Source organism: Xenopus laevis, chromosome 8L (genome assembly GCF_017654675.1).
Source record: "Xenopus laevis strain J_2021 chromosome 8L, Xenopus_laevis_v10.1, whole genome shotgun sequence".
In the NCBI taxonomy this organism is placed as follows: Eukaryota; Metazoa; Chordata; class Amphibia; order Anura; family Pipidae; genus Xenopus; species Xenopus laevis.
Window position 1 is genome coordinate 77,071,704 of NC_054385.1, and position 23,018 is coordinate 77,094,721.

Below are 23,018 nucleotides of genomic sequence, written 5' to 3' on the forward strand. Positions count from 1 at the left end.
TATAGCAAAGTATATTTATTAAGTGTCCAAGAATAAATGCACTGATAATATAGTCAGTGCGCCCCATACAGGCTCTTTACAGCACTGAATCAGATAAAATAGACAGCTTTACAGACTCAATAACATCCTCATAACACAGCTGCAGAGTAGGAAATACAAGCAGCACATATACAGTACATTGATATGGCATGTGACGGACAGAGTTGGACTTAACAAGGCAAAGACAGGAGTTGTTACTTTGGGAAGGCAGGGAAGGCACTCGCAAAATGTGAGCCACATCCCAGCTGGCACTGCGAGTGATTGAGCAAAGTCTTAACAGGCCTGGCTCTTGCAGGTCCACTGCAATAGTTCTGGCAGAGTTGTCCACCTGTTTAACTAGAGCATAGACTGATAAATAGCATCTCTTCATGCTCTTATGTTTGATGTCTCCATAAATAACCAGATAATTCTAGGCATGATCAGTAGGCCTACAAGCTAGTAATGAGATCCCCCAAGGAACAAGATCCTCGCTCCAAATACTAACATCAGATATGTTATCTGTGGGTGCAATACATGCTGCCTCATGATGCTCATCTTCTTATGTGGACTCCCGGGAAGCACGCACCACTCACTTTTATTCAGGGCTGCAGTTTTTCATGACTTCTCCGGCTCTAGAACTTTGCAGCTTCAGAATCATTTGGACACCAAGCTCACCCATTCTGTGCCATGCGGGGTGCCCAGTTTATTCTGTGACTATTTTCAATGTGGCATATGCACACATTTCCATACAAACAGGCTGAAATGTTAAGAACATAATGATCACGTCAGTTGTTTTAAAATATAATTTTATAGGATTACTTTTTCATCTTGTTTTTTGTAATCTTGGACAATTGCCACGTGTTTTACCCGCAATGCATAACGTCATTGCAGTCACCAGTAAGTTTTGTCTGATGCAGTAGCAGCCAATGCTTCAATTGACCCAGTTGAATTTGCACTTCAATATGAATCCGGTGCAACTACCCCAGGGCAAGTTGGGACTATTTTATGGTGTTCAGGGTAAAAATGTGTGCTATTTTTTTTTTTATCACATCTCTACTGATTGATGCAGCACTCTGAAGAGACCCTGGAGCTACCACCTAGTTCAGAGATGTTGGTAACTCAAGGGTTCTGCTGTTTCAATAGGTTGTGCAAAACTCACAGGCTATAGGACAGACCAAATGGTGCCAACTATATGGAAGTGCAAGGAGCTTGACACGAACCTTTCCTGATCCTAACATGGCAGTGGTCACTAATAGGTTAATACCCCTTTGTCATATGAGGACAAGAAATACCAAGCTTAATTATAAAACTCACCTCCCCCCCCCCCCAAGACTCCCACCTTGTCTTTTTTTATCCTGTTTTCTAGGATGAGTTTGCAAGAGGAAGTTGCTTTGTGGGTTAATGCCAGCAGATCGCCTCCTACTGGGGTTAACGGTTATTGGAAATGTTCCTCAGGATCCCTAGTGACCGAGGGCTTTGCTAGTGTGGGAGATACAAGTGTTCCCCAAGTCCCAAGGAGACAGGATTCAGACTGGAAGTGCATCAATGCGTGTAACGCTGGAAGTCAGCGGGTATGCACGCCAACAAGATGTGCTTCTTTAGCTCTCTTCCGGTTTGTTGGCTGCTGCTCGGCATGTATTCTCTCGTCCCGCAATGCTGTTAGGACAATGGGCTTATGTGAGCTTTCATTTATTGTCCTGTATTATTTGACATTATTTGACATGAGCTCCAGACAGTCCTTAGGTTTCATAGTTGTGGTTATTAATTATTTTATTGGAGGCTTATCAAGTATCGTTTTCCTTTTAGTGATTCTAGAGACAGACATTATGATGAACATAGAAGAAAGGCTGCCAGAAGAGAATACGAAGCCTGCAATAACTATGCTCTAGACAACAAAAAGCTTTGCCAAGAATGTCTTAATTTTTCTGCCGGTCCAAGTACAGCTGAGCAAATCTCCCACCTAATGAACTGGATGCAAACTACATTTGTTGATTCTAAGGCCTCCAATGTGGTGTCACTCTGTTCAGCTTGCAAATCAACTAAGACCTTTGTGCTTAAAATAGTGAAGAATCATTGAATTTAGATCTGTATTTGACAGTGATGAGCAGATTGTGCCTGACAAGGATAGTCAATTGATTTGAACAAATTTGAGTCCCTGATCAGAGCTCTCAGGAAGGTGCTACTTCTGGATACAGAAGAATCTGTGCAAGCCAAACAAGATGTGATGTTTAAAAGGAAATGGAACCATTTTTTTCTGTTCATTCATTATTAAGGAAGAGATCAAGGCTGAATGGGCGCAACCTGATCAAAATTTTTTTGACTGTGAGAATAAATAAGATGTATCCATGTGAGGCAGAAAAAGTTAAATATTGGAAAGAACCCCCCAAAGGTGGATGAAGAGATTTGCTTGAAGGATGTGATGGAAAGAAGACAGGATAATAATGTGAAAAAAACATTTAGCGGGTGGTGCTATTTGCTAGCCTGCAGTAGCGATCACTTAGGCAGCAAGAGCTATGAAAGTTTGGCTAAATAACTTAAAAGATGCTATGCTTAATAAAACCAGCAGAGAGATGATGATTGAGGATTTACAAGTCATCAAGGTAGCTGCAGAATATATAGCTGAAGCCTCTTTAGATGCCATCAAGTGGTCGGCCAAGAGCATGAGACTGGCATGGGACAGCCAGAAGATCATTGTGGTTGAAACACTGGCAGGCTGATAATCCATCAAAGCACAATCTTTGTAAATGTCCTTATCAAGGTCAGTTGTTGTTTGGAGCCAAGCTGGATCATATTATTTTGAAAGCTTCGGCTGGAAAAAGCTAATTTTTTCCCCAAGAGAAAAGAGGGAAGAAACCTTACAGAACGTATCGTGACAAACAACAGCTTAATGAGGCCTATCAGTACAAACCCGGAAGAAGGAATTAAGTCTTCTACTTCCTTTTGTAATACAAAGAAGTTTGAGAAATCGGAGAAGAAACAAGCATGATGGTGCGTCAGTCCTTCCTCCAAAGGTAGGGGGAAGGCTTTCCTACTTTCAGGATGTTTGGGCCAAGACAGTAGCAGATGAACAAAGTGATTTCAAAGGTTATTTGCTAGAATTTAAAAATGCTTAGGGAAGAATTTTTTCATAAAGACTCACCACGTGCAAATACCAAGTTGCGACTGATGAGAATTCTAAAAGAATAACTGGAATGAGACGTTATCAGAGAAGTCAAGAAAAAGGAGCATTTTTGTTTTCAAGGAGTGTACAGAATTCTCTTCTTACAGAAAAAGACATCAGTTGAACAGGAAGCTGAAAGTAGATTCTTTCAAGATGGAGTTGAAAAGAATAGATAGCATGATCATGATAGCAAAGACAAAGTGGGAGTCTTGGAGGAGTTTTATAATTAAGCTTGGTATTTCCTCACATGACAACAGTGTATTCACCCATTAGTGACCACTGCCATGTTACATCTCAGGAAAGGAACATTTCGGTAAGTATTTGTCAAAAAATGTCTCTCTTTTTGTGAGTGGGATTTCTTTACACTACCACTGCAGGGAAATTAACATGACTGCATCTGTGACCCATGAATTCTCTTTAATATATAATATACCTAAATGTGATGAGACTAATGTGTCACTTTTTCATTATTTATGGTCTTGCCCAAAGATTGATATATATTGGAGGGAAATTTTGGGGTTTTTGAATTATCAATTGAAGATAAGGATTAAATTGTCTCCGTGCTTTGCTTTTTTGCATCTAGATAATGTAGTGTTTCCTTCAGTTCCCAACACAAATTTTATTTCCCCTGAAAATAATTTTAGTTAGTTGTTTAGTTAGTTGTTGTCAGTCTCATTAAATGGTATTTAGTTTTTAATAATTTTATGCCATTGTATCGATTATAACTTGTCTTTCATCTGCATAAAATTTGCTGTCTTACTGTTATTATTTGTTTATCATGAAAATCAAAAAAAATATTTTCAAAATAAATAATATATAATATAATAGATGTTCATGCCATGGTCTAATGCCACTAGAAGCCCTGTAACACTAACATTTTGAATTTCTGAAACTGTGAAACTTTAGTTTGCCCCAAACCCAGCCCTACTTCCCCAGGCACTATTTTATTTACATGCTAGAAAAATGCCTTTTACATCCAATCTCTTAATGCTGCACTTTAACACCCTTAACATGTACAATATATTACAATCATTAGAAGAAATGAATCTAAGATCGTTATGATTATCATTTACTAACTAGTAGTAAACTGATGAAAACTAGTTACTGATTTATTGCTATGAGCTACTGCACTGGTGCAATTAAGCATATTTAATTATAGGGCCCATTTGCTAACATTCAATTTTTTTTTCATGAATCTAATTTTTTTTAGCACTTAACGTGAATTCTACTGATTACACTAAACCCCCAAAAAAATTGTAATGTATTAAGTGTTAAAACCACGATAACCGTTAATGCAAAACTTCACCAACGAAAAGCTCTAGCGATCATGTAGAAGTCAACGGGAGTTTAACTTTTCCAATTGTAAAATCTTATCATTCATTTGTGCTTTTTATATTCAGACCTTTTTATAAATTACTTACCATTTGTGGTTTTAGAGAAAATTCGTTTTTCGTGGTCTTTAAAATCTTTTAAACCACTAAAATCATAATGTTGATAAATGGGCCTCTACCTGTCATACATATTACATTTGCAACATTGTGTAAAACGCCAGTCACCTGCAGTCATCTCCTCCAGCGCTGACTACATAGCGATCTCCACTTGTGAATCGGATATTAGCCAGATGGGCCGAGTGCCCTAAAAAGCGCTTGTGTTTAGCCTTCAGAAGAATACAATAAAAATATATATGAATAGCAACTGTTGCATTACCTGAATCTATTTTTTTACAGATTTTATTAACATAAAAACAAATAAGGTTTTCAAATGAACATATATTTACTTATAATTTAATTCTTATTAATTAAAAATCCCTGCTGATGTACAGTATTTATCGTCATTCCCTATGATTCCTAACTTGCTACCCTTTTCCATAATTCCCCTCCCTCTCATCTCTTCTCCAGACCCCATCTTTCCTCACTGCCATCCCTATTGTTTGTGCTCTCTGCTTTCAATTTCTGTCTCCCTCTTTTTTTTGTTCTACTGTTCTCTGTACTTCTTCCTTCTTCTCTTTCCTTTATCCCCTATCCTCTTTATCTTCTACCTTTTAAAAAAATTTTGGAAGTTAAAATCATAATTGAAATGGTATTTTACAATGTATTGGAGTTAGGGATGCACCGAACCCACCAATTCAGTGTTTGGCCAAATCCTACTTAACGGTCTGTCTCAATACCAAACCCAATCTGATCCCTTGACACCGTTGGAAATTGCCTTTGCACTGCAAATATTTTGGTTTATATCGGGTCAGATTAGATTTGTCCTGGCTCTTGGATTCGGCCAATTCCGGACCAAACCCAGAATTTTGTGCATCTGTAATTGGTGTAGCATTTAAGTGCTAGCTTATAAATATAAATGCTACTTACAAACTTCTCTGGACATGGAAAGTCAAACAATTTGACCATTCCAAAGTCGTCTCCTGTCACAAGGCTGATTCCTGAGTGAGAAACGCAGGCACAAGTCACATCAGATTTCTCATTGTGTCTGGACCAGATGCCAACTACTTCATCACCAAGGACACTGAATAGAATATGGAAACCAGAGTTACTTTATGGCACTCATTCATGCCTGCAAGCCACTTTGCAAGCATGTTATACACTATAGAGATCATTTTTGTTCTACAATTGTAATTAATGCAGAGGGGCTTTTGATTAGCCTTAAATATTAGAGCAAACAAATTTGTCTTTAGTTCTCCTTTAGGGCAGTGGCACACGAGGCTACTGGGGGAGATTAGTCGCCCAGCTACAAATCGCCTCTTCTTCAGGCGACTAATCCCCCTTAAATGCCTTTGGGCGACCAATCCCCCTTAAATGCCTTCCTGCCTGTTAGAATGTAAATCGCCAGCGGGATGGCACTCAGATCACTTCGGCTTTCCGAAGTCGCACAACGTTCCGAGCGCCATCCCGCCGGCGATTTACATTCTAGCCAGCGGGAAGGCATTTAGGGGAGATTAGTCGCCCGAAGAAGAGGGGATTTTGACGCTGGGCGAATAGTCTCACCCAGTAGCCCCGTATGCCACTGCCCTTAAAGAGATACTGACACCAAAAATGAAACCTTTTTTTATATCTATCATAACATTGTGTTTGCATGCTATCTATAATTTCGCCATGAAAGTATTTGCAGATATTTTTACATTACACATCTGATCCCCCATGTTTCTCTATGAGGGGGCTGCCATATTTGAGCTTCAGTAGTCAACTCTGAAATGTTGAGAAGAGCCAGTCAGGTTGACAAAACAGTCAGGTTAAGGAACTTCAAGTAACAATTACTTACAAAAGCAGATCTATCAGTGAAAAATGATCAGCATGAGCTATAGGTAACTTTTAATGCACACTAGTATTTTCAAGAATATTTTTTTAGTGTCCGTATCACTTTAAGGTTAAAGTCTAAGCTTTCCTCTGCAGCTAAGATGTTAAATCGGTGGTGTCTTCACTGATTTAGAACAAGACCAGTAATAACAACGGGGTTGCACTTCTGTGCTAGATAGTTTCTTGTGTGACAAACTACAACACAGATTACAAAGCACTCACAATCATGTTTAGTGATTAAAGTACATTGAATACAAAGTTTGGTAAGGGAATGGCTCTGAAGTCCTTACCTGGTCCAAGTTGCCCATGTTATCCTATCAATCACTGCCTGCTCTGTAAGGAGTTTTCCTAAAGGCACTTCATAGATTAACCGCTTATAACATCCCGTGGAGACCTTTAGAATGATCATTAATACAAGAGATTAAATGGATGCATTTAACAGGGATGTTGATCACCATCCCACCATTTCATTCAACTCCCTTTATAAAGGACATGGCAAATGCACAGGGCATGGAATGGCCTCTGGTTCTGGTCATAGATCAGTGACAGTCAAGTAACATTTTCGCTGTAGAATCCAATTGAAAGCTAAATGCCTAGTGCATGAAAAGCCATCACATTCTCATAAAAATGTATGGGTTTTATAGCTTTTTAAAAAAAAAAAACCAAACCCTAAAAATGAATATGGCTAAAAATGTAATATTTTATATACTGAACTCATTGCACCAGACTTTCAGTTTCAGCTTCTTAATAGCAGCAATGATCCAGGACTTCAAACCTGACACAGGGGGTCACCAACTTGGAAAGTGTCTGAGACACTCACATGCTCAGTGGGCTCTGAGCAGCTGTTGAGAAGCTGATCTTAAGGGGTCAAAATAAATGATCAAGCATAAAATGAGGTTGTCATGTAATATAAGCTGATGCTACAGGGCTGATTATTAAATTCTGATGCCAATTGCACTGGTTTCTGTGCTGCCATGTAGTAATTATCTGTATTAATTACTAATCAGCCTTATAGTGTGACATTCATATTCTATGTGTACTGTATATTGTAAATGAGTCCCTAAGCTCAGTAACTGACAGCAGGCCAGAGCATGTGCAGTGAATCATCAGAAAAGAAGATGGGGAGCTACTGGGGCATCTTTGGAGGCACAGATCTTCCCTGCTAAAGGGCTGTGGATGCCTTGGGCTGGTACAGAAGCCTACTTCTTTAGTTAAGCTTTATTTCTCCTTTAAGGCTGTCTCTGCTCTTTTTCTGATCATTCTTTTGGAATCATAAACATAGGATGCACTATGATATAAAATTAAAGGGGTGGTTCACCTATAAGTTAACTTTTTAGTAAGATGAGTAATAAAAAGTAGTAATAACAATAAATGTGTAGCCTTACAGAGAACTTGTTATTTAGATGGGGTCAGTGACCCCCATTTGAAAGCTGGAAAGAGTCAGAAGAAGGCTAATAATTGAAAAAGATAAGAAATAAATAATTAAGACCAATTTAATATTTTATTAGAATTGATCATTCTATAACATACTAAAAGTTAACTTACATGGGATATTGCTCATCACAACACTTTTTTGACTTGTGATACAAAAATGAATAAACCTTGTATTTATTAAATACATGTAGAAAGCACATAATGTGTTATGTCACCTGAACATAGCGGCTGTCTGCAGAGAAATCTATTTGCAGCACGAAGCTGGGGATGTCTTTACAGTAACTGATGCGGTTCAATGAGGGGCCCATCGTAAGGTCATAGAAATCAACTGCATTCTCACTGGAACCTACAGCCAAGTAGTGGGAATCAGGACTGAATCTAGACCAAAGAAAGAAGTGTAAGGAAACAAATTGTAAAGAATATAATACTACTATATAATACTAGGTCTGTTTAAGTGTTCTGAACAGGTTCATCCAGAAACAAATACAGCCAAGTTTGTATTATACTAATATTAGCTGTTACACCAAACATAGGGCAGTAAAAAACTGGGATTTTACCGTATGTCCTGGATTGCTGATCTGCGATCTCTTTTCTTTCCCCAGATTTTTAGTGAGGTTACAAGTAGGATAACGAACTCCCCATTCTTCATGCCAATAGCAACCATGTCCCCCTCTGGACTGTAACACACAGTACGGGCAGCATGCCCCAGATTGACTTTATTCAGCATCTTCTGTGAGAAATAAAGAAGGATGGTAACAATCCTATAGTTTCACTTGAAGCAGGAATACAAATACTTGCACCCACTGTGCAGTCCCACATACCTTATCTACAATGTCCCACAGCCTTACTGTCCCATCCTCGGCTGCAGACAGAAAGAAATCTCTGGATGGGTGAGTTGCCAGGCCCCATATAGGTCCATCCACGTGACCATTTATCAAAATGTTACAAGCTGCATTTTTTTCTCCAACTTCAATTATCTCTGCGTTTCGTGTACCGACTAATATCTTACCCTGAAGAGGAAAGGCATTAAGAAGCAATTCTTCAAACTGCCCTATACTTTGTTGTCATGACTCATGCTATCAATAAAATTAAAAGTAACTTCTTCAATGTTACGGTGGAGATTCACTTGCATGTACTCATGTATTATGATGTTGAGATTTCAGTTGGTTGATATTCTTCTGATTTTTTCAAGGATTTCTACATGCCTGGAATTTCTGGCCAAAGAGTTAAATGGTCTTTTAATCTCATAGTCAATGTGTGGCCTCCTTGAGTTATTTGGTGTAGTGTGATGTTCCAGAAGTGTTTGTCAGCCATATCTAGATAAAACCATTATGGGCATTGCACTTGTCTGGCAGGCCAACGTTAGGGCTCTATTCAACAATGTATAAAGTATTTATATCAAATATATAGCAATGAAGAGCCTGTATAGCATGTGAAACTACTATTTGACACAGTATACTGATTTCATGCTACACAACATATATATATATATACAGGAAGAAAGCTGCTTTTGTCATTAGACTCATTTTGTGTTTTTATTGAAATGATAATTTGCTTACCTTTCCTCGGCACACAGACCTAACGCAGTCAGTTGTTTGTCCAGTCTCTAACCTAAATGCACGGCATCTTTTCAATTCCTGATCCCACAGCTTCACTGCGCCTCCTTCTTTGGACCTAGAGAAGTCACAAATACTTCTGTTGTACAGCGAGATTCAGCAGTGTCCACCAACATTATTATAAAGTTACACCAATCCTAATTGGCCATTTCCCAGTTTTCCCCATGACTCATACTGAACTGATAGAAATAATGTGCCAGAAATAAACAGATCATTAACAGACTAAAAATCCAGATACTGGTATTTTCTATAAGGCTGTACAACGAATAATGTCAAGAGTTAAAACGTAAGGCATTACCAGAACTTGCATTAACAATCACAGACAATTCCTGCCATTCTCACAATATAAACCTGCCATTGACAAGGTCAATGATAAAGCACTCACGGCCTCTCTTTCCCACCAGTGACGATCAGACCATCTCTCAATGTGGTGTACATTGTGAACACAGGCCCATTGTGAGCTTTGGCCACAATCCGAGACAGTATGTGGTCCTTCCAAACACATACATCCCCGCTGATGGTTCCAGTGAAAGTCAGATTACCCTGCACAAAATAAAATGAAAAAAATAAAATACAAATGTGTTTAAAAATTTTTAATTCAAGTCAAGTAGGAATTTATTGAGTAAATAATAAAGTGCAGTAAGTACATTAATATGGCGAGAGGAGTCCTAATGTATGTTACTTTTCCTGTTATCTGGACTCATTTACCATTTGTCTAACCGCTATTGGGAAGAAGTGGTGGAATAGTCTTTTACTTCTAATTTTTATGCTTTCAGGCCTTTTGTGCCTGAGTGAATAGTTGGGTTTCTGCCAGATGAATAGTCCATTGCTTGGATGGCTCCGGTCACTAGTAATGGCTTTGATTTTTTTTTTTTTCTTGCATCTGGCAGTGTCTAGATCTGATAATGAAGGAAGTTTAGTGGTGATGATCCATTTAGCAGTTCTTACCACTCTTTTTTTTCCTGTTGTGTGATGTTGCCATACTGAAATGTTACCAGTTAAGATGCTTTCGATTGTGGCTCTACAAAATATAATTTGTGCCATCTTGTTGACTCCACACCGTTTCAATCCTCTAAGGACATTAATACGTTTATGAGCATTCTGTATTATCTTCAGTAAACACTGAAGAAATAAGTTTGATGCCCTGTCCACTGCAGCACCAAAAGTTTTTCCTAAATAAATAAGGGTCACCAAAATCCATAAGAAAAACACTGGCTATTTAATTTAAATAATTTTACCCACAGAAACACTAAGCAAAGCTGCTACTCAAAAAATTCAGCCCAAGGTCAACAATGTTCAACTAATTCACATAAGTGTATTAGTAATGTGCTCTACACATGCAATATTGCCAACTTTTTACTTCCACCAAGTATAGCATACACTAAACATACCTGATTTTCATTAAAAGTTTATCATATACGTCTCATCTATATTCAATGTAGGACTTTTATGGTATTTGCCCAAAAGCCAAGAAATTTTCTTTACTGCTCTTTGCAAATGTTAACTTATTTTATTGTACTTTTTGTCTACATCTGACTTTATATGTACCCAAAATTACAGAAAATTTTGGTTAATCAAGCCACAATTCTGCCCTTAACAATAACCTTTAACTCTACTTATCATGAGTCTCTCATGAGCTCTAATACAGGTTTGACAGCCGTCAATACTAGGCAAGATTAATATAACCCAGCCTTAAACCTAGCTAAGAATATTCTATGTTCTCAACCCAATACGTACTCTGCCTGGTATATAATCTTAAAAGGCATAAACATGCTTTGCACAGAACTGCCACTTACCGCTCCAAAAGCTACAGCCAGCATTGTCTGCATTCTGGCATCGTCAATGGAGCTCAGCATGCCCTTTTTACTCAGCAAAGCTCTGCCAGCCAGAGTCCAGAACCGAATGTGCTTCACCCCCACAGATACAAACTGAGTGTCTGAGTCTGGTCGAAACTCAGCCACAAAGATTCGCTGATTGTGACCCATTTTGCTGGCAATTCTGGCACCTGAAACAGTTAAAGGGAGAGTAGATTGGATGGCAACAATGCACATATGCTTCAATAAGCACACCATGTATATCACACCGTTATTTAACATTCTTTTTCTGGTGTAAAACTAGGTTCCTAAGGATCACTAAAACAAAACAAAATGTGTTTCTATGTGAAAGTGTTTGAGAATCAAACACCGGCAGTAACATTCATATACCATAAAACAATCTCTCAAATGGGATGGTAAATGTATGACCGCATGGATTAAAGTGAATGAAATCACTCCATATCCAAGCAAACTGAGAGTTCTGCGCAGCACAATGCCTGACCTAAGATAAATGAATTATATGTAAAAATCCTTTTTTTCACATTACACTATATTAAACAGCCACATACAAATATCTATTAGTCAGAGAGATCTATTGCTCTGATGTTTTTTTTGATAAGGTGGTAAAATCTTGGGTACCTTCCTGCCACTTCCATATGGTTACGGTGTGCTCAGGGTCCAGCCCCACAGACAGCAGAAGTTTGCCGGTGGCACTGAAGCTGACAGAACAGACCCCTTTGGAATGATAACACCGCAGTACAGACAGAGTTTGTTTGCTCATTGCATCCCATACGTGAATTGAAGGGGCTGTGGCTGCAAAAAAGTATATAAAAATGTTATGTGAAATTGTAATGGAACAGCATATTACCTGTCTATGAATTTCTTTAACTGCAGACATATTATTATTGTTTCTGTTTCTTACTCACCAGACATATCAGCTGCATCACCTGAAAAAAGAAAAAATACTGATTAAAAAAATGGACATTTGTCCCCCAACTAAACTCCTTCACAGTTCAGGGAAGCCACAGTTACCAAATAAGGCTATTATTTAACTGACCCTCATATCACATTTCCAAGTATATTACTTATTCATATGTTTGTTAATGTAGGACTATGGAATGTATATCACATTGTTTCTACATTCTATTGCTTGAAGGACTCCTGCAGGGAACAGGAGGAAGTATTTAAAATAAAGTTTGATTATCTGGCACCTTTGGGTGCCATGGAACATCTTTGACTATATCTTAGTATTTGTTACATTCATTGTCTGTTTAGATGTCTTGATAGGGTACACCTCATTGCCTAAGCTGGAAACCCATTATCCTGAAAGCTCTGAAATACGGAAATGCAGTCTCCAATAGACCCCATTTTATCCAAAAAATAATTTCCCTTTTCTCTGTAGTAATAAAACAGTACCTTGTACTTGATCAGTACTAAGATTTTAATTATTCCTTATTGGAAGGTAAACCAGTCTATTAAGTTTATTTAATGTTTACATGATTTTCTAGTAGACTTAAGGTATGAAGATCCAAATTATGGGAAGATCCATTATCCTGAAAACCCCTGGTCCCGAGCATTCTGGGTAACAGGTCCCATACCTGTCTATGCTTTTAATCCCTATTTCAGTTTTATAGGTCTAATGCTGTTGCTCAAAGCATGTTCTACCTTACTTACTTCACTATATGTGATGCCTGTTGTCCAGCAGCCTTTGTTTATCTTTACAGGAACCTATGTACTTGCCTGCATAGTAAAATTCATTCACCTGTTTTTCTTTGCCTTTCTGTGTTATTTTTATGCTTTTCTTTAATAACCCCTTTCATTTTAAGTTTAAAGGAACTCTCAAACTGGCATCTCAGATATATTGGCTCCTGGTAACAGCCCAAGTGCTCCTTTCCACCGTACCTATGTTAAATGGCGGACACTGGGAGAACTGGAAGAGGATCAACGGGAAGAGGATCAATGGGAAGAGGCAACAGATAACCTATACCAATCTTTAATATTTTTTAAAATAATTTTTAATTTACAGATACATGCATATCGGTTCACTTTCATACTCCAGAGTATCCAAAACAGTCACATCACAACTCAGTTACTGGTCACTCCATCACTTGCAAAGCAGTCATCTTTAACATTCCGTTATTCCTCCTGAGGCTCCACTTGCTCATCCCTTTCCAGGATCACTCACCTCCCGGTTCTAACAGCCCATCGTATACGCTATGCCCCCCTTTCCTACTCCGGGTAGGAATTTCTTGCCCCTCCTTCAGGATGCCTATGCCTCTCTGACACTTCTGCCCTAACTGGCTTAGCCTTGGCTCTTCAGCCTCTACCTCCTCTTTGGGGTCTTAGCTACCCGTGCTAGCTATTCCTAAACTATATGAAGTACCTAGTACTTCCCACTGAGTGTCTGCCTCTATCTACTTCTAGAGTGGAAAGAACCCCACCCTGGGTATGTCTTCCCCTTAAATACCCTTCTGGTCCACTAGCTCTAGTGGCTGGGGAAGGAATTGCACTAAACACCAAAAATTACCCTCTTACAATTACACATTACACCTTTAATACAAAAATTCCCAATCACTTCAACATTTACAATTTTCCATTTTACACGATTTATACACACACACATTTGCACACAACACTCGTTCACCCTCTTACAAAGATACTTAACCAGGAATATAGCTACTCAGCAATGTGATATAACACTATTCTGGAACCACATTACACTTAGATCATCATTATTTCATACTGTGAATTATATCTTCTATGTCCCTGTATGCATGCAAGGTAATCATATACAATCTTTTTACGGTCTTTGAGTCTCCTCAAACAAGGGAAGTGTTCATACTTCTGATACTGTGCAAGAATATGTGTCTGGATTTGTACACAGTTCCCTCTCATTTAAATGATTATGAGTACTGTGACGCTTCTTTTGCCCACGCCCTGTTACACTTCTCCATACAAACATACCTACTTGGCCAGTTGCCACTATATTGATGAATTTTGGATGCTGATTCACAGTCAGACACAATATGTCATCAGTGTGTTCCTGGTAGAAACTCTGAGACCCTGCAAAACACAATATTTCAAGACTAATACCAGGAAAATATATCATTGCAAGTAGAAAAACAGGGTTTACTTATATATTACTGCAACAAATATTGACATAGCAAAGTGATTATTCCATTTTTTTTAACTTGTTTTTATTTGGAATTTTTGACACATCTGTCGGTTGGTGTTAATTATACAATAGAATTTCAATCCATTCCAATAACATTATATATCAGCATTATAATAACATTGCAATAATAACAATATAATGACATTTCTAAAAATCTGTGTTGACATCAGTGTTGAAACCCTATAAAGTAATTTGTGGATAGGAGGCTAACAATCTATTAGTTTGATGACTCCTGGGGGGTGCATAGTCTGTTGTCTTTGTTCTTAGGCTTCTGAAGTACTGGGACAACTCCATGACTAATGGTTGTTCTGTTAGTATTGCTGTGTCGTACCATGTTGTATATTTGAATGTGTGGACTGTAAGATGTCTAGTTTGTTGTGGAGAGATTCTATGTATGTTGTCCATGTGTTCAAGAATTTTTTTGTGTTTTGTTCCTTTCTGATCGTTGCTTCTAATCAATCCATGTGAAATATATGGTGTAGTTTTTGTATTACTATCGTTATGGATGGAGAATCTGTGTTTAGCCAGTATTGTTTTCCTAGCAGCCCCTGCCAGTCTTCCCATCAAGTTCTTTTCTGTTTTTGTTAATTGTGTGTAGGCTGTGCTGTCGCTAAATATTGCCCATTCTGATTGCACATGGAGAGTTTTGCCAATCATCTGAGCACCGTATTTTGCTACTTCTACCCAAAAGTTTTGTAATGAACGGCATGACCAAAGGTTGTGTATTAGGTCTGCTTTGGGGGAGTGGCATCTGTGGCAGTTATCAGAGGGCAGATTTCCAATTTTGTATCTTCAGATTGGAGTTAGGTATGAGTTTTTTAGTATTTGAAGAGCCATTTCTTGATATCTACTTGCCGGTAGTAGCTTCATGATGTTTATGTGTTGTTTAAGGATTTCAGGGATTGTGGTATTTGGAATTTCCTTGGTCCACGTGAAACTTGGTCTTTGTTAATTTTCTAATTCAATTACTGTTCTAATTGTTTGATATATTTGTGATGTTGCTTGTTTTGTATTTTTGTTTTTCCAGAGTTGATTAAATGGGTCGTTTTTATCTTTGTCACACAGTGCCCTCTGTTGGTTATATGAAAGATTAACAGTGACTGCAATATCACACAGCGCCCTCTGTTGGTTATATGAAAGAATAACAGTGACTGCAATATCACACAGCGCCCTCTGTTGGTTATATGAAGGATTAACAGTGATGGCAATATCACACAGCACCCTCTGTTGGTTATACGAAAGATTAACAGTGATGGCAATATCACACAGCACCCTCTGCACATGGTAGTGGGACAGTGGGACAATGCACACAGTAATCCATTTGGCAATTCTCTGTCACCATCAACTTTGCAAAGAAGTCCGGTTGATCGCTGGGGTTCGCTTTGGCAGAATGTGCGCTGCTGGGAGACAGGGCTGTAGTTGTGTCTAGGCTTATACTAGAGTCAATAAGTTTTCCCAGTTTTCGTTGGTAAAATTAGGTACCTCGGCTTATACTCTGGTCGGCTTATACTCGAGTATATACGGTATGTTACCTTGTGAATGTTCTAATGCTTATACTGACTACAAGACGGCTTATGCCTATTGACACAAACCAGCTATGGAAACCCTGGAATTACTACCATGGGTCCCCTGTATCACTAGGTATAAAATTCCACAATAGAAGTAGGACACACACACAATGGTGTTTAGATCACCTGTATGGTAGTAGAAACAGCATGTTTGGATGCATGTACCTTTAATAAATGGCAGCAATAAGTCTTGAGGCAGTATTAATTTCAGCCTCCCCTTTGTGTTTGCATCTACATTTGCAACTGACTTGCACCAGATTCATCATATGCTAACGATATATATATATATATATATATATATATATATATATATATATATATATATATATATATATATATATATATATATATATATATAATGTTATAAGAGACTCTCGTACAATGTATGTGTGTATATATATATATATATATATATATATATATATATATATATATATATATATATATATATATATATATAGATATATATATATAATGTTATAAGAGACTCTTGTACAATGCTATTTCAATAATTGAGTTCAAATCCACCTTGAATAAACAAAATGAATTACCTTAATTTACCAATGCTGACACAAATTAACATTTGAATTGGTGAATTGCATGCAATTTATGGTACTTGCTACTTAGTTGGTGCCAGCATTAGAATTCTGCATAATCCTTGGAATTTGTGTTATTGAATGAGCCCCTAATGGTTTTACTATATTTTGTTCTTAGCTGATATCTCTTCATGGATTATGCCTTGGCTGGACCACCAGTGTGTATTAGAGACATAGAGACCCTTTGTATTATTGATTTTTGTAAAAGAAGCAGGATATGAAAGTATAAGCCAATATGGTATTTCCTTACCTGTGGCTGTATTGTACAGGATCCCTACAGAGGCAGCATGGTATAAGATGTCATCGCCGTCATTTAGATAGTGGACATTATTCCTGCAGTCTTTACCCCTATATCCAAAGACCAGCTCCAGCACCAGGTCCTACAATGACAAAAGAAGACTATGAGTTATCTATACAGAAGTACAGGCTTTCTTTAAAAAAAAAAGTAATTAAGAGCCAAATTATGGAAAGATGCCATTTTCTAAAAACCTCATGCCCCAAACATGATGAATGGGAGAAAACCCAAAATCAAGAAACTTTAAAGTGATCGTTCACCTTTCAAAACTTTTTTCAGTTCAGTACACTTTTTATTGTTCAGATTGTTCACCAGAAATAAAAATTTTTTTAATAGCTTTCCGTATTTTATTTTTTACAGTTTTTCCAAACCTGAAGTATAAAGTTTAATGTTCCTGTCTCTGGTGTTTCAGTCTGGCAGCTCAGTAATTCAGGTCCAGATGCTGTTACAATTTGCTGCATTAATTGATACATTTCTCAGCAGCATCTGTAGTGTTAGGAACTATCACTTTATAAAACATAATACGGTGAAAAACTTTACATTTAACTATTAGAAAAATGGTCACAAATAGAAGAGACATTTTAAAAAGTCTTTATTTCTGTTGAACCATCTGAAATAATTAACTGAAAAAAAAGTGTTGGAAGGTGAACAGTCCCTCTAATAAATAACACTATGAAAAACCTAGATATAGTCTAAGGTACAATGGAAAAACCTATATACAGTATATACCCCCCATGTGTAACAAAAGGCACTATATTTGCCCAGGAGCAGTAACCCATAGCAACCAGTAAGATGTTTGCTTGTAAACAGGTGACTGGTAAAGGCTACCTATTGATAAACTTAGCAAACTTAGTGTTTTTTATTGCATAACCTTATATAGTCTGAATGTACAATTTAATTTTTCTTCTGTTCTAACTGTATTCTTTATTGTATGTTTAATGTATACACCAATTTAATGTATTCACCTATTTGTTTTCCACTTTTTACGTTTATGTTTACATTTTTACATTTACAAGTGATAAACAAAAGCTTTATATGCATTTATAATAGTACAATGTTGTAGCTGTGGCAGCTGCCATGCAGGAAAACTAGAGAGGAAACTCTAAACACCAATGAGCTAAATTCTTTGGGTTTACTTCCTTACCTCTATGGGCCTTTTCTTTTTTCCAACATTGTTGGTTTGAAGCTTTTCAGGTGGTGGTAACGCCCTACTAACAGGAGGTCTGAAACAGAGAACTGTGAATAAGAAAAGGCTGGTCTGTCACCCATTTTACACCAGTGCAAGGGATCTGCAGAGGAAACAACTGATAAACTCACAACACAGATATTAATCAATAAACCAATAAGCAAGTATTGTGACCACCAGTGCAGATGTACAACTTGATGTTATATGAAAAAGCTTGTTGAAAAATTTGCATTACAGAGGACATATTCTCAAATGTAATTACCCTCATGTACACACAAAATGAATGATAAATAAATAAATACATTCTTCCAAGTTTTTCATAACTCAAATATAAGACAAGACCCCTTTAGACATTACAGGTGTTGTGTGAAGTAAAGGCATTTCTACCTCTTTCATTCTAAGTGAACTGGGGGAAGCATTTTTTCCAGGCTTGTGTTATTAAACAGAAATGGAAGAACCCATGGCCTTGATAGTGCTGGGATACTGCCTTTACCATTTTTCCTAGGAAAGGGAGATTCATAACACCTTTAGGTCCTTATTATCAAGCAATATAATCGTTTCAAACAACTTTACCCCTGAAGGGAGGATGATGGTGCTAAGACCTTGGGCTAGGACGTGTACATCATTGATGCACTGGCCATCTAGTAGTTCAGAATAAAGCTGAACATTACAGAACTGACTTTCTATGGCCAAAACAATGACAACATAAGTGCCATGGAGCCAACTATAAGAGCCCCTGCCAGCCTATAAGTAGTTTCTGCTGCTAAGATCTCCATTCACTTCATTTTATACTAGAAATAAAATGTTTTTCTAATGAAGAAAATGACTTAGAATCAAAAAAACCTCCCCTCTTTAAAGGCATCAGAATAAACGGCTGTTGTTTATAAGGTTTGAATCCCAGCTGTAACAACCCCACTGCAACTAGAGTTGCCACCTGGCCAGTATTTCACCAGCCTAGCCGATAAAATACCAGCAAAGGCCGGTATATATACCAGCACCAGCCAGGCCCTTTCAAGCTACAATATTTACAGATTCCACACTCCTCTGCTTGGCCCCGCCCCCTCAATGGCATGATCCCACCCTGTGACATCACTTTTATGTCAAGTTCCTCCCCCTCGTGGACCCGCAACTGCAACACAAGTTAAAGTACTCAACCATGAAAGCTTAAAATATTCCAATCCACTAAATAACTTATTTGTTTTTTATTTGAGTAGTAGCATGGCTCTTGGGAATTCACCCACAACTGTTAAATATTCATCTTCTCCTCCATTGGAAAGCAGCCCAAAACTTGACAAATGCTTTTCCAATTCTGCTTATATATATTAAAAAAAAATGTTCTTTTTCATTGTACATACTGGCCTGTAAATATTCCAACAAGCTTATTCATAGTAAAGTTATTATAGAATTACACCTGTTTACTTTATTGTGCTTATAACTAACATCATATTTATAAGTTACCAGACATAGATCCCACTTGAAATGAACGGTTCAAACGCCAGCATGGTTTGCCTTTAACACATTTACAATATTTCATAGAGGTGTCAACCATCAACCCCATGTCATGAGGGAAATTACGATCCCCCTGGGCCTTTTTGAGGTCTTGTTTAATATTTTCATATAGTGTGTAGAGGAATTCATGCCTAGAAGAAACAGGACTGGATTATTATCTCCCTCATGACATGGGGCTGGTTGATGTCTCTAATATTTTCATCAATAAAATACACAGTTTTTACCGACAGCAATGACAGTGTTAGTAGAAGATGGTATTTAATGGTTGACAGCTCATTAAATGTTGATAATGCTCATGATATAACACTTAGGGGAAACAAATTACCTGGAACCTCTACACAGCAGCAAGTAAGAAAAAGATAAGAATTATATAAAGAAGGACAGCTGGAGCTGGAGACTAAGAGAGGAAGCAAGAATCAGAGATGTAATCAGGTGCTGCATAATACACATGGACCAAACTTCCCTAGTGTGTTTGACCTTTGCAAGGCCAATTATTTCAAGAACAAAATGGTTTTTGCTTTTCTACAATATACACAGTGAACTGGGGAAATATTTAAGCTTTAATCTTTGAGACAGTCTTTAATTGGAAACGATTAGCATATTTATTAAAAACAGTACAATATATATGACTTTATAAAGTATTTGCCACTCTATGGCATTTATGCAACTTCATTATATCGCTGCATTTCTCTTTAATCTGATCAGGTGAGTGGAAAGGTGATTCTTTGTGCATCTGAACCCTGCAAAAAATGTACTTAAAATGGTTTCCATATTCTGCAAACATTTGTAACGCTGTGGATGATTGATTAGCTTCCCCTGAAATGTTCCACATGATTTATAATGGTGTTTTATTGTCAGATTGCCAATTAGTTAGGCACTAAAGTCCATCTGTTATTGAACAATACAATTGTCTAAGCAACCAATTTAGTCATGCAGCTGTTTTTTGTTTACTGTGAGCTTTACTTTGAAAAAAAAATCCTTAATGTTTACTAATTATTAATTATGCAACCTACACTATGGTGTTAGCTTTTAAAGAATGGTTTACATTTGCATTAGGTTTTGGTGAATAGTTGTGAGGGGTTCCTATATACTGTCAAATCTGTCACTGCTCTGGAACATGCCGCTGAGTTGTTTGGCCCAGCAACAAAATTATTATTCCACAGATACCTTCAAATAATGGTATTTTCAAATTTCTACCATTTGCATGAAGATAAAAAGGTATTTCCAGAAGCAGAAAGAAGCCATCAAAGTGTGAACTTTTAACCAAAGCTTTAAAATTCTACCACTTCAAAAGTGTTTCCAACAAATGTGTTAGAAGCATATCCCGCATTGATAAGAAAACATTGCTTATATCAAGCACTACAAACTTTTTATTGTGTTGCCAATACTGACAGCCTTGACAGCAGACTTTACAAGTCCCTTTGGTATTTAGATAATTATGAAATGCAAATACGTTTGGCATAAGAAACATAAAGAAAAGTAATTAGCTGAACATCTGTTGTTGCTTCTGGCTAGATTGTCAAGGGAGCTGTGAAGCAGGATACGTTATAAATTCACTTAATTAAGGTTTTCCAGGCAATAGAAATAGATTTTGTTGTTTTTAATCATGATTGTTCTTTTCAATGGATTTAAAATAAGAGCCCAGTGTAAAACTAGGATCTATAAGACCAACAGAATAAAAGCCCCCAGTGGAAGTAATATTTCATTTACAATGGACTTTGTAAATTGTTCTTATGTTATGGCTTCTTACCTGACTATGCCCTGCCTTCATGAATGCAACAAATAAATAAAACCCAAAAGAGAATAGTTAATAAAAACAGGACATTGATTTATTTTTATGTTCAATTTTTCTATTCATGTATTTATCATATGTATTGCTATCATTCTAAAAGCTTAATTCTCATATCGGTGCAGAAATAGAGAAACATAATGGCACATAAGCAAAGAGGTGCAACCGACACAAAACACAGATCCCAGTTCTACCACAAATATAGCTAGTGTTAAAAAAATGTATTATAATGTATTAAAAAATACATTTGAAACTAAACAAAAATCAATTAACAAACATGACAGAATTTAATGAAAACCACCAATATTTTATTTTTTAAACTCTCAGTTCTCAGGTTTGTTTCTAAAAATTTCAGACCGAAACCGCTAGAAGTGGATCTGTTTCTTGCCACAGTTACCTCTCATCCAGGGAAAGCTCCTTCTGCTGTAAGTGTGGCTTGATTCCAACCATAGGCCGTATGTTAGTGGATAAGGCTTTGATGGTGTAGTTCATCTCATTCTCCCTTGTAACATCGCTGTCATAACCTTAGAAGAAATAAAGAAAAAAAATCATCACTATACAAAAGCAACTCTTAAACACATTCACTGATTGCTTCTACTAGAGGCTTAACTGTAATAATGCAAGTAAACTGTTAAACTATAAAGCAGTTATTAAGAAAGCAAAAGTTGCTAAAACAATGTAAGACACAATTCTCTTTCATCTGACTTACCACCATCTTCCTCAGAGTCTAGATCAGACTCTTCACTATCACATAATCTGGTTTCCCGGTGTCCTTCCATCTCATGAGTCCACAACATGAGGGATGTATCCAATCCACCCACTGTTATTAGTAGGCTGTCATCATGTATCCAGCGAAGGTTGGTAACATGTGAACTGTGTGCTACATACCTCTTAAATTTTCCAAATTTCCCCTGAGAATCACAAAAAAAGTTTTTTTCCAACAGAATGGGCACAGTACTAGTCACATCATATCCAGCTTTCTCTATTTATTGGTTATACAGTAAATAGAAAGAAGCCTCTGCAAATTGTTTTCCATCACTTGAAGGTTGTGGAAATAAATGGAATAGCTGCACACTATGTTGGCCATGCATTTTTCAACCTGATGAAAATTCCCAAAAGCTAATTGGAGAGCTATAGATATCAGAAAATATATTTTTATTGGAGGACACATAAACACAATCATCCATTTTTGGATCCAAGGTTGAGTTGTTGCTGACCCAGCCTCTTGAAAAGTTATTGGGGTAATCTGAAAATGACAAGATCCCCTAACATTTTCAGATTGTTTATGGGCTGCAGTAGAACATCATGTTTGTGCTTCAAAATCTATTATATAAATATCAGGTTCTCAAACTAGGCTTGTAAAAAGATAGTTAGCTGCAGCTGATTTACATGGAAAACAACATTGCCTATTTTGATTTGTTCATATTCAGCTTTTTTGTTATTAATTTGTTATGTTTTGCTATTAATTGAATTGTCACTATCTACCATTGCCTCTTGTTGTATTATCTGTTTCCCAAATCAGCCTGCAACTCCCATACTTTTCATTTACTCCTTGCTGC

The 23,018-nt window shown here is 37.2% G+C and overlaps 1 protein-coding gene across 6 annotated transcripts in view; it reads right to left on the minus strand.

The window, feature by feature from the left end:
- LOC108698703 (echinoderm microtubule-associated protein-like 5) overlaps positions 1 to 23,018 on the minus strand; it is a 100,445-nt gene continuing 77,427 nt past the window's right edge. The window contains exons 26-44 of one of the 6 annotated variants that reach the window (XM_041573009.1): positions 22,169 to 22,370; positions 21,857 to 21,983; positions 21,421 to 21,435; positions 19,996 to 20,004; positions 18,120 to 18,198; positions 16,931 to 17,060; positions 14,306 to 14,404; positions 12,268 to 12,288; positions 11,981 to 12,154; positions 11,324 to 11,532; positions 9,913 to 10,070; positions 9,471 to 9,585; positions 8,733 to 8,921; positions 8,469 to 8,638; positions 8,127 to 8,289; positions 6,768 to 6,871; positions 5,536 to 5,689; positions 4,735 to 4,835; positions 1 to 775 (exon numbers count right to left, since the gene is read on the minus strand). In XM_041573009.1, the coding sequence (XP_041428943.1) occupies positions 739 to 775; positions 4,735 to 4,835; positions 5,536 to 5,689; positions 6,768 to 6,871; positions 8,127 to 8,289; positions 8,469 to 8,638; positions 8,733 to 8,921; positions 9,471 to 9,585; positions 9,913 to 10,070; positions 11,324 to 11,532; positions 11,981 to 12,154; positions 12,268 to 12,288; positions 14,306 to 14,404; positions 16,931 to 17,060; positions 18,120 to 18,198; positions 19,996 to 20,004; positions 21,421 to 21,435; positions 21,857 to 21,983; positions 22,169 to 22,370 (2,256 nt within the window). In that variant the 3' untranslated portion in view covers positions 1 to 738. Of the gene's footprint in view, positions 776 to 4,734; positions 4,836 to 5,535; positions 5,690 to 6,767; positions 6,872 to 8,126; positions 8,290 to 8,468; positions 8,642 to 8,732; positions 8,922 to 9,470; positions 9,586 to 9,912; positions 10,071 to 11,323; positions 11,533 to 11,980; positions 12,155 to 12,267; positions 12,289 to 14,305; positions 14,405 to 16,930; positions 17,061 to 18,119; positions 18,212 to 19,995; positions 20,005 to 21,420; positions 21,436 to 21,856; positions 21,984 to 22,168; positions 22,371 to 23,018 lie in introns of those variants that run through there. The other 5 variants (XM_018230403.2, XM_041573010.1, XM_018230404.2 and 2 more) reach the window with 5 other exon arrangements.